The following is an 11,982-nucleotide window of genomic DNA, read 5'->3' on the forward strand; positions in this document are numbered from 1 at the left end:
TGTTGTGAGGCTTGTTTGGTAAAAGATCGTATAAATGATTGGGGCAATTCTGATAGTTTTTACAACTTCAGAATTTTTATGTTTGAGCAAAAGATACAACTTAGAAAACCAAAGCGCATGTCCAAATAAAACTTCAACGTCATCATATAATTTCAGATCATAATTTCATCTCACATGGACAGAAGCCCATAATGTGTTCATTTGAGCAACATGCCGACCAGTAAATCTCCGCCATATCATTAATTTAGAAAGAAAAAAAAGCTCCACAACAAAACAGCTGAGCAATTGACCAGGTAATGCATGCAGTTTGTAAGGTTCTGGAAAAGGGATCACCTTCAAATTTTCAAGATTGTAAACTGGAGTGAGATGGAGTTGGAGAAGGGGACCTCTCTTTCCTCTTACCAGCCAAACCAGAACATTTATTTAAGCTGCCGCCATTCTGACTTGTAAAACTATCTGAATGGCAACAGGCTGCAATTTGATCAGGTTCACTAACTTCAGAAGCTTCTACTACACTTGCAAGTTGTTTATTGTCAGATTCACATGAAGCCTGTCTGGTGATGCAGAGCCAAGTCCTTGAAGACTCCTCAACTACCTCACCTGCCAGAGGCACATGCCACGACCCGTTCTCGGATTCCTGAAAAAGACATATTAATATGAGATGTAAATATCCAAACACTAAAATGCTGGCAAATCATTACATTTTACTAAAAACTGAAATTATACATAGACATGTAACTACCAATCAGTAGTACCTAATAGATCTAGTTTTTTAATATAAGTTCATAATATATCATTTTTAGTTTACCAGTCCAAGCAATTTAAAGTTAAATCATGCAACTTGTGATGGGATACCAATATGCTGTAAGATGCAAGTTGAGGAAAAGGATCAAACTCCCAAGAATAGACAGAAGTACTGATGTGCTTAGGTGAATAATAATGGTTAGACATCTTGATCATTTCAACTCACTAATTGGCAACAACAAAAATACGTCACTTTTTTTTTTTACTTTTTTGGTAAAAAGACAATATAAAACTGTATAGCTTCATCTACACGTCGTAACCCTTTCAAACAACTCGAGCATCAATCACATTGTTGGCTGGATTGTGGCAGTGAATGCCTATATCTATATGCTATAGATATTTGTATAGAAAACTTTTTTTCATGATGACAAGGGAAACCCGCAGTCTCTACCCTTTTGGGTGCGCACAGGGTAAAACCCTCATTCCTATGCAATAACCCGCAAACCACATAGGAGAGATAACCCACACTAGACAAGCCCTGTGCGACGAGCTCGACCCAGAAGGCAAACCCCCTGCTTTCTGTCAAGGAAATATCGCAGTTTAAAAGAGAATGAGAGCAAGACAGTATACCTGAATGACAACAGAATATGTGGGTGGCATCAGAAGCTTAATCTCCCCTTTAACAAAAGTGTACTTCACCTACAATATTACCAAGATACATCAACTTGTCAAAATTATTTCTTTTCCACATTTATCATGAAAAAACATCATCTAATTAATCACCAAGACTGAAACACCATACAACAATTTAACTCTAACTATAAGCATTATAAGAGGGGAGAGCGCATAAAAAGCCTAAAGAGAAATTATGAAAGAAAAAGAGAGCCTAGAGACACACCCACCTAAAGAGTAATGAATGAATAAGTGCCTGAAACAATTTTTGAAGTCTTTATGACATAGATAAGACCATATCCAACAATCATACATACGATCATTCGTTGGTGAGGTACATGCTCCTATAGCAGCCATTAAAAATAACTTGACACTACAGTTGAAAGACTGTGTAGTGAACTTTCGACACTACAGTTATCAAAAGACTGTAACTTAGTTGCCTAGCATTTGTCATACCTCTCAGCTAAAATAGTAACCTAGTTCTTGGAGACATTATCACCTAAAGTAAAAGGTTTGGTCACCCCAACTGAATGAGGTATAACCCGGTGAAAAAGAAAATGACCGAAATCAGATGTAATCAGTCATAATCTACTCAAGTAGAAATAAAAGACTAATTCTTTTTTAAAAAAAATAGAATACCTTATGCATAGGAGCACAAACATATTGCCAAAATTACAAACAATTCAGTTCTTTTCAAACAAATAGAAAAACTCATTGGTGACAAATTGGAATATTGATAGCATGTTTGGAAAGGATTCTAAAATCGGCTTATTTTGGAAAGCGTTTTTTTCAAAAAAGTACCTTTCTTGAGAAGCAGTTTGTATGGCAATAAACTTGAAAAACACTTTTGAGCATCAATTAGTGTTTGGCAAAGTTTTTTTTTTTAAATAAAAAATGTGCTCCTAAGACGTATTTTGCTACATTCTGTTTGTATGAATTACTTTTGAGGATCATAAATCAGAAGAACTTCAGCAGCAAGATCTGCATAAGAACATAAGCTAGTACACCACTGCACATGAAAATACGGATCAAAATTAATTGGCTCAAATAACTAATGTGTCTGCATATAGCCAAATTATGCCACCAAATAAAGTTCTTTTGCTGACTTAGTCTAGAAGTAGGACATAGAGTAGCATAAGTGTTGACACGCAGTTTGGCTCTCTCTATATAATTAATAAAGCTTCTGTAAGTAATAATAATAATAAAAAAAAATTATGGAAAAAGTTTGAAAATAATTTTGATAAACTTTCTCATTTCATTCAACAAATTTATTTCATAAATATTATTACTTATAACAATATAATATTCACTTTAGCATTTTTTAAAATTTATATCAAGTAAATATTGTTCCAAGGGTTAAACCATTTTTATTATTAAATATAATTTCTATGGCTGCAAATAAATTTTTTTCGTAAATTATTCAAAACTAGTTTCTGAGGACGTGCTTCGCACGTGTATTTCATGTGAATTTTTATAGATACATTAGAATGACTAAAATCTCATGGAAATATATATGTAAATTGTAATGAATAATAAAATATAACAATTACAAAATTCAAACACTTACGGCAATAAAACATTCACAAAAAACTAAATTAAGAAGTCTAACAGAATGAAAGAAAGACAAAAAGAAACAGAATATTTAAGAAAAAATGCAATATAGACATTATTCTTATAAGATTGATGTATATATGGATGAAAAAATAAGTAAAAATTAGTACATAACTCTCTGAGTTTTTATTGACTCCTTTCATATCCTATCAAAATTCAAGAGTCTTCATCATCTGTTTTTACTATCGAATAAAAATAATACATTTGATATGTGTTTCATGAGATAAAGAAGTTGAATTTATATAAATAGAATAGAAGGAATATCAAAAGATATCTTAAAGTTTTAGTTTAAATATTTGGAGGTTATGAATATGAAAAGATGAAAGTTATGAATATTAAGAGTATAAAAGTTAAATAAGTAATTAGAAAATAATAATAAATAAATGAAGAATATGAAAAAAAATTAAAGTTAGCAAACCATGTAAAAAAACAACTAAAGTTCTTATCATGTAATTAAGTATTGATGAATTTAAATTTGTGAAGCTAGAGTCATTCTTTAATAATAATCAAGACGACATTATCAATGTGCGTCTCCATTTTGTAGATTTTGCACCCTTTAAATTATTAAATTTCGTTATCTATCATAAAAGATAATACTTTATCCACATCAATTATATTATTTATGAGAGGGATTTAAGGAAAAAGTTATAACAAGAGGAAAAGAAAAAGAAATTTAGGTAAAGATTTAAAAAAGATTATAATTATTATATACATATAGATTATAGATGATAAATATTAATAGATTAGATATTTAATTAGGAATTAATCTTAGGAAGTCTAGAAGTCATTAACATTTAATTAAATTTATACAATCAAATATTTAAATATTTTATAACAATTAAATTTATAGAAAGGGTAAAACCGTAATTCAACTTTCAATTTTTTTGTTCATGCTTTTAGTAATATATGATTAGAAGCTTAAATAATTATTATTTACTAATTCATACAAATTTTATTTCAAGAATGAACAACTTTTGTCAAATAAGCTAAATGTGATTATTTCCAATTATTGTTATTTAACAAAGAAAGGGGTCATATAATTGAAATAGCCTATTTTGAGAAAAATCTTGACAATCCAAGTCCCCTAAAATCAGTCAATCCGTGTGCTTGATTTGTGTGCTTCTTTATCTTTAATCTCAACCCTTCAAGTTGATCTAATTGATCCTCATTAATTCAGTCTTTTACCCAATATTCGTTAATAATATTTCTATTTTAAAATCCCTAATTTTCTAATCAAACGGCCCAAATCATATAAGACAATTTTTCCCTATAATCAATACACCTACCGCCCCAATACTCAATCTCTCCCCCACAAAGAAACTCGTTTCTCTTTCTTCCCAAACCCATACCCCTAATCTTTTCTATAGACCACTACATTATCCATACCCTTAAGCTCCTCCTTCCCCAAAAATGATAGACACCCACTTCCTACTCCCTCTTCCTTCAAATCGCCGCCCATCATCTCATTTGTCATCACCTCGCGAATCCCTCTCTTTAATGAGAACCATTATATCAAATTAAAGGATTGAGATTAAAGATGAGAGATTAAAGATGAAGAAGCACACCATCCATGGCTTCCTCCGTGGCACACATGGATTGGGTGATTTTAGGAGACTTGGATTACCAAGTTTTTGCTCAAATTAACCCTATTTAAATTGTATTCCCTTTCTTTATAAAGTAATAAGAATTAATTAAATTGAAATTAATCACTTTGATTGTTTAAGCTCCCTAATTAAATTGGTCTTTTAAAAATAAAATTTGTATAAGCTTCCTAATTTTGAATAATATACAAAATATATTTATTTGCAACGATAGAAATTATACTCAATCAAAAAAAAATGATTTAACCCATAAGAATGATATTTACTTGACATAAATGTAAAAAATGACAAAGTAGTAAATGTTTGTTTATATATTTAATTTTTATATGAAACAATATTTATAAAATAAATTAGTTGAATGAAATGAAAAAGCTTATCAAAAATATTCACACTTCCCCATGAAATTTCTGTTACTTTCTATTATTACTAATACTCACCGGAGCTTAATTGATTAACTATGGAGAGCTAAAATTGGACTTCCTGTTAATTTGATTATGAATTAGATTAACCTAATACTATTGATGAAGAAGAAAAAAGGAAATGCAAGGCACCATGAAATACTTTCTGATTCCTTTTTTTTTTTGTTTGAAATATAGAAAACAATTATTTTTGAAATCGAAGGTGGTTTGAGATAGAATTTAATATTTGCATATTATTTTCATTCCAAGAACACAAGGGTTTTAAAGCCAGCTCATTACTTGTGAATTGATTGCATTTTTCAAAAGGAAGAAGAAGAAAGTAAAATATAATTCACCATCCAAATCCCTCAATTTCAATCAATCTATCAACTGAATGGAGTTCAACTATAGGAAAAATATGAAAACAGAAGTTATAAAAAAGTTCCTTTCAAGAATGCATAAAAATATGACCGTTAAATTAATGTTAGAATAGGTTTTAAGCAATTGAACCTGATGTCTTTCTTTCCATCGGGCAAAAAAGCTACTACCCAGGAGCTCAAAGATGTGATCTCTCATTTCATCATTTGTCACGAGCAAACACTTACATTTCACTGCTGCATAAAGCCAGTACCTATATCATATTGCACGATGTCACATAGTACAGATTTACTGATTATGCTCCAGGTAAATAATATTCAAATCATATGCCCAGTCAAATAGATAAGAAAAGGAGGTATTTTATCACTACTGGGTAAAAAGTTCAACGATTAAAAATCTCAAAGGAGCTACAAGGAAAGCAAGATAAATAATGACTACAAGATGTCTCAAGTCTCAACATTGTAAAAGGTGAAATGATCAAGGTAATGGAAATCAACTGTCATATAACACTGCAATATTCAATTTTTCTTTGACCATTAGAACATTTTTTTTCAAACTAGTGTAAGGGAGAAGTTCATACAGTCTTCAGTTTTTACCAGTCATCATTGGATCCAAAGGGTGTTCCGTAAAGTATCTTTTCATTTATCCACTCTTCAAGCAACTCTCTATAGCCAGCATCCTCAAGAAGTGTACGAACACGCTTTTTGTGTAATATGACCAGTGGCCACTTGTTGCTCCTGCTATGCAATTCCTTCACAACAGCAACAAACTGCTCTATTGCAATACAGGATGGAACATGAGTCAAATAGCTAATTTAACATCAAATGGAAAGACCAGATGAAAGGCAATAAATATTAAACTTAATATTATCAACCTGTGCAATACTAAAGCCTCCCGCAGCAAAATTCTGCTGAAAAAGCCCAACATTTGCTGCATCTACTACAGCATCATAATCTGAATGCTTTTCCAGCCAGTCCTAAACATTTCTTGTAGTGGTTAGTAAAAAAACTCAAAAAAAAACTTGAGAGATGCAGCATATATGTTGCATTTTATTAGAATAGTTGTGATAAATCACATACAAAGAAATAACTAAAGATAACTTCCTCACCTGAAATTCCTTAAAATTGGAATGGACTTCCCTTTCCATTGCCAAAGAAGCAACTGACTCTGCAAATCGTTCCGTTTCTGATCTGTCAATATCAACACAAACCAACTGTTCGCCACAAGATAGACACCTCCCATCAGGAGCTATTTGGGACCTCTGTGCAAGCCATTTACCCTTTCCAAGCCATCCGAGACCATGCCACCCTCCACCATTTTGTAAAATTACTTCTTTCACCTGATCCATATCCCCGTTGGATAACCCCACCTTAGTTGCCATTTCCCCTCCAAACCAACTCTGTATTATTTCTGCTGTCGAGTCACTTACGCTCCTGATTGACATTCTCAGTTTATGTAAATACTGATAGACCTTCTCTTCCCTTTCTTTCTCCACACTCACCTAGAAGGTAAAAGTTCAATCAACAATTATGCCTCAATTCCAAATAGTTGGGTCATCATTAGGAATCCCAAATCTATATACTACAAGTTGAACTATTGATCAATTGACAAATTGGACTTTCCCGCAAACAAAAGACATGCTGCATTTTTATGTGAGTAGTACAAATTTGCCTCCTCCCCACAACACAGAATAGCAACCAACAGAAGCAGCAAAAGTGCTGGCAACTCAAATCACTGAAAAAAGACTACATCTTGAACCACAAACTAAACAAACTGCAATTGAAAATTACCTAAACACTCATCAATAAATCAATTAGCAATAACTGGGACCATTCAATGACAAAAAGAACTCACCTTTAACAACCCAGCAAGCTCAGCTTCCTCAAGTTGCAAACCAAGAGACCGCATGTGTTCTTCCACTTGATAGGCCTTATCAGCCTCACCCATCTTACAAAAACAAAACAAAGCCGGTCCATAAGTCCTTAACTTTCCACAATTCCCCACCCCTTTAGCCAACTCAAATGCTCTGTCACCGTCATCAGTTGCTGCCGCCAGCCGAGCAACAGCCGTGACAGTTGCCTCATTAGGGGTTATGTTACACGAATCCATATGTTCAAAAACTCGAAACCCAAATTGAATAGCGTCATTTTTCGTTGATGGGTCTGAAAAAGAGTTGGAGCAGATGTAAAGAAAAGAATTGAAATGGTTACTGGAAAGGCGGATTGTTGAGGCATCTGAAATAGCGGATTCGTATAAGGAGATGGCAGTAGAAAGATCTTTGGTTTTGGAGCAATTATCTAGGCTTGACCGGAATTGACCTTCTGGGGTTAGGTTTTTCTTCTTGTTTTTGGCTTTGTCCATTTTCCGGTAGTAATGGCGGCTGCGGCTGCAGCTGCGGCGGCGGAGAAATAGTAGCTACACCTGGGTTTGGGTTTTGGAGTATAGTTTTGAGGGTTTAGTAATATAAGACATTGCTTAATTGTCTTTTAAGGGTCCAAATTAAAAAAATTAATTAATTACTATTAAAAAGGGCTCTTGGGAAGACCTTTTAGTGGGCTATTTTCAATTTTTTCATACGTGAATACAAAATTAATATAAAACTGAATATAAATTTATAAAAGCATTACAGAATCTTGGATCAATTATTTCTTTTTGTCATATTTTATTGATCTCAGAATAGAAATCAAAATTTTTTAATTGTGTGTATATTTTTTAAAGAAAAAAATCTTCTTAGGGTAAAACTTATAACTACGTAAATAATAAGTTCTCTTCTCTCAATTTTTGCACTTAAATAATATTTTTTTTATAGGAGAGTTTAACATTGTACTATACATCACACTTTACGCTCTCATCACTAAAGTTGTCCCTTGTTATTATTTGAATTTTAGGAAAAAAGTTTTAAGGAAATTTCAATATATTTGACTTATGGTTAATATTGATGAGTAATATTGTTCTCATTTTGAAATAAGCACTCCATTTTAAAATAAATTTATAATTAGTTTTTGTTTAAAGCTGAAAATAATTTACGCTATCATACAAAAATATGATTATACATAAATCTCATTATATTAGAAGTTAATTACATTATTTTCCTATTTTTTAAAAATTATAAAAAAATCTTAAAATTTATGAATTTCAGAAACATCTATGGACTTTCGGATAACATTCGGATATATAGGCGAAGGATGTATTTGAGGAGGGCTAGGGCATCCAGATAGATGCATTAACATACATCTAGATACATTAGTGAGGATGTATCATAGAGGAGATAGATATATCCGATAGGAGGATATCTGGATATGAATGTATTAGTGAGAGAAAAATGATAATATAAATTTATAGATTATAATAAAAATAAAATATATTTTTACGTAATTTTTTCTATTTTGATTATCTAATACAAATATATAACCCATTGAATTTTTTTGTTAATTTTTTGTAATGAAAGTTTGGCTAGCTAAGGGTTTGGCTAAAATATTTTTAGGTTACGCCAAACTACTCTTTATCTTAGATTAGATGGTCATATAATATACTAGTCTTAAATTTCTCTTATTTTTCTTGTTTATTTCTTAACTTTTGATTTTATTTTTATTTTTTTATCACCTGCTATGAATTTTTTTATTTGGAAGCTAAAAACTTGTAAAAAGAAAAAAAGAGGAGTTGAATGTTGGAAAGTAAATATTAATATCAAACATTTTAGTGATATAAACTTATAAGTAAAACACTAATAGTAAAAAGAAAAATGGTTATTTTTCTTTTCTTTTTTTCTTTCCTTGAAATATGCTTTTGTTCAAAATGTATCACATAACTTGACATAAATAAATTATTGGCCTAAGTCATCGATAGCCTCTTAAAGTTGTCCGCATAATTTATTTAGACACCTCAACTGAGACTCTTACCTATTAGACACTTTAATATTAATAAATATTTATATATTGAACATAAAATAACAACTATCTTTATAAATATTGTGTGTGTAATGCACACTCTTTATCTTGACAAAAAGTACGAATAGAATCACGACACGTGGCACATGGGCCCATTAATTTAATTTTAAAAAATAAAGAATATTTTCCTTCCTTTAATAATATATAAAAAAATTAAATTAATTAAAAAAAAATTTCCCCTCACCCCCACCTAACCCCATCCTATCTAACTTACTGCCCTTTTTTCTTCATCTTATTCTTCTTCTCTCTTGTTCCATAATCACCATTCCTCTTCATAACAAAAAAAAAATGCCTAACCCCATCTCATTTCGAATTCACCCACCAAATGTTTTTCTCTTTCATTTTCTTCATTATATGTTATTCCTTTGACGACTATTCCGATTTTATAAATATAATCGACCTTGATAAATTATTTTAAAATCGACAACAAAGAGAAATTAAAATTATATCAAATATTTTATAGCATTTCTAATAAGTTTATGAATGGTGATAGTTGCTCAATTGGAGTTATTGAAAATAAAAAAAGTACAGATATTGGTCAATTTTTAACTCCAAATGTTTCAGTTTTTCTTCTTCTTGAAAATGCAGCAGACGTTTTGTTTACAAAAAATGAAAAAGAAAATCATAACAAAAGCAGAGAAATTTGAAGTTTTTAAAATGGTGGGTTGAAGGAAGATGAGTGTGGGTTTTTTTTGTTTTTTTTTATGATTTAAAAGATTTATGCTTAATTAAATTAAATTTTTTATATATATTTAGTCAATGCATGCCAAGTGTCAACAAAATAGGTATAAATATTTAAAAAATAAATAAAAAAATACATTCACGCGCTCAGCAGCAGTGAGATACACTTACTTTGCCACATCAGCGTTTTGTGTTTAATAGGCACATTTCTTGATAATTTAGGTGTTCAATAGGTATAAGTCCTAGTTCAGGTGTCTAAATGAATAATCGGGACAAGTTTGAGTGGCCGCATATGACTTTGGCCTAAATTATTTAATGGGAAAATTGTATATAATAGCAAACTAATAACCTAAAATAAATGCAGTAGCTAGGGTTTGATTAAATTGTGCTCCATAGCAAAAGTTTGCAAAAAATTGTCAGACGCCTCTCTCCCAAATATCTCGCTCGCCACTCCTCCAATCTCTCGCTCGCTTCCTCACTTTTTATACAAACACAAGTGTATAAAAATTATTTCTAATTGTATAAATCAGAGAAAATTGTAGAAATATATATATTTTTGTTCCCCTCTTCCAAATCTCGCTCGCCACTCTCCCAAATCTCGCTCACCACCCTCGCCTTTCTCACTTATACAAACAGAAGCGAAATGTATAAATTGTGTTTCTGTTTGTATAAAGCGTGAGAAAATTGTATATACACATGCAAGTACATATATTTTCGTCCTATACACGTATAATTATACAATAAAAATACTCCCCTGCCCAGTTTCTTTTGCCTTTCTCGTTTTATACAATTTTCAAATTGTATCTAATTTCTCTTTTTCTCGTTTTATACAATTCGGTTCAATTGTATATTCCTTGTCAAGTCTCTTTTGTCTTTCTCTCTTTATCATTTTATACGAATTCAAATTGTATATAATCGTTCTATACACTTATAATAATACAATTCGTTTAATACACTTCGTTTTTACACAGTTCTTTGCCCAAGTGTCTTTCTCTTTCTTGTTTTATACTCTTCGTTTTATACAATTTGCTTCAATTATATATGTATAACGAATTATACAGTTTCTATGTTTGCTATAAAGCGCAATTATGTAAACTTTGCTATAGCATACAAATATGAATTTTTTTATTTATTGTATGTGAACGTTGCCCTTCTTTAGCTGCATAGCTTAATATTTTACTAGCCAAAAAATTAGGCAATGAATTAATATCCACATGGACCGCATTTTTTTGAAATATTAACCCTTCAAATTTTAGACAACCTAACAAAAATTAATCCACCAGACGTGTTAAAAGAAGCAAACTCCAAATGATACGAGAATAATTGAACTCTAGTAATTAGCTGAGTCACATGACTAAACACAGTAACAAGGGTGCTATGTAATAACATAAACAGATGTGTTAAAAGAAGCAAACACTCGGGTGAGAGGGTGTGCCAAAGTTTAAAATCAAATGAAATTTGGATTCACTATAACTAATTTTAGTTGTATATGCTAGAGTTTGAATACAGATTTTCAAATTTTTTTGACAAATATTATTTGGATAAAAATTTGGGTTTTTATTATATATATTCTACAAATATCTTTGATCATGCTTTTAAATTAAGAAATGGATTAGATAATTTGGTTAGTCATAATATACATTTTTTTCGTAATTTATTATGACTATACTTAAATCAATCAAACCCAAAGACATTTCTTCTTGGATTATGTTTTGATACGATTTTGTTATATGTCAATTTGGATTAAATGGACTCCCCAAAAGGCTCAATTTATATATGAGCTAACTTGAATTGGTCAAACTAACCGCTCTAAATACGATGGATTTGATTCTAATAACTTATTTAAGAAAATAAATTGTGACGTTAATGAAGTGTCGAATAATATTTTATGAGATCGGTGAAGATTGTCAAGATTATATAAGAAGACTAAGTATTCACGTCCTACCCGAT

General features: G+C 30.9%; 1 protein-coding gene across 1 annotated transcript; it reads right to left on the reverse strand.

Moving 5' to 3' along the window:
* Positions 1-120: 120 nt before the first annotated feature.
* Positions 121-7,989, reverse strand: LOC101249830 (proteinaceous RNase P 2-like). Its single transcript, XM_004241265.5, has 7 exons — positions 7,259-7,989; positions 6,513-6,905; positions 6,279-6,380; positions 6,001-6,173; positions 5,537-5,657; positions 1,375-1,443; positions 121-637 (listed from the first exon to the last, which is right to left on the reverse strand). Exons 1-7 carry the CDS (start codon positions 7,763-7,765, stop codon positions 344-346), a joined length of 1,659 nt encoding a protein of 552 aa, XP_004241313.1. The 5' UTR covers positions 7,766-7,989; the 3' UTR covers positions 121-343.
* Between the last annotated feature and the right edge of the window lie 3,993 nt (positions 7,990-11,982).

The sequence above is a fragment of the Solanum lycopersicum genome, chromosome 6, assembly GCF_036512215.1.
Source record: "Solanum lycopersicum chromosome 6, SLM_r2.1".
NCBI classification, from domain to species: Eukaryota; Viridiplantae; Streptophyta; class Magnoliopsida; order Solanales; family Solanaceae; genus Solanum; species Solanum lycopersicum.

What these genes read in the sequence shown, in the direction of transcription:
- LOC101249830 (XM_004241265.5), bottom strand. Translation starts at nt 7,765, where the DNA reads ATGGACAAAGCCAAAAACAAGAAGAAAAACCTAACCCCAGAAGGTCAA. An exon ending in AGCTTGCTGGGTTGTTAAAG is followed by an intron (nt 6,906 to 7,258) that starts GTGAGTTCTTTT and finishes TTTACCTTCTAG; the next exon opens with GTGAGTGTGGAGAAAGAAAG. An exon ending in GATGGAAAGAAAGACATCAG is followed by an intron (nt 1,444 to 5,536) that starts GTTCAATTGCTT and finishes GTAATATTGTAG; the next exon opens with GTGAAGTACACTTTTGTTAA.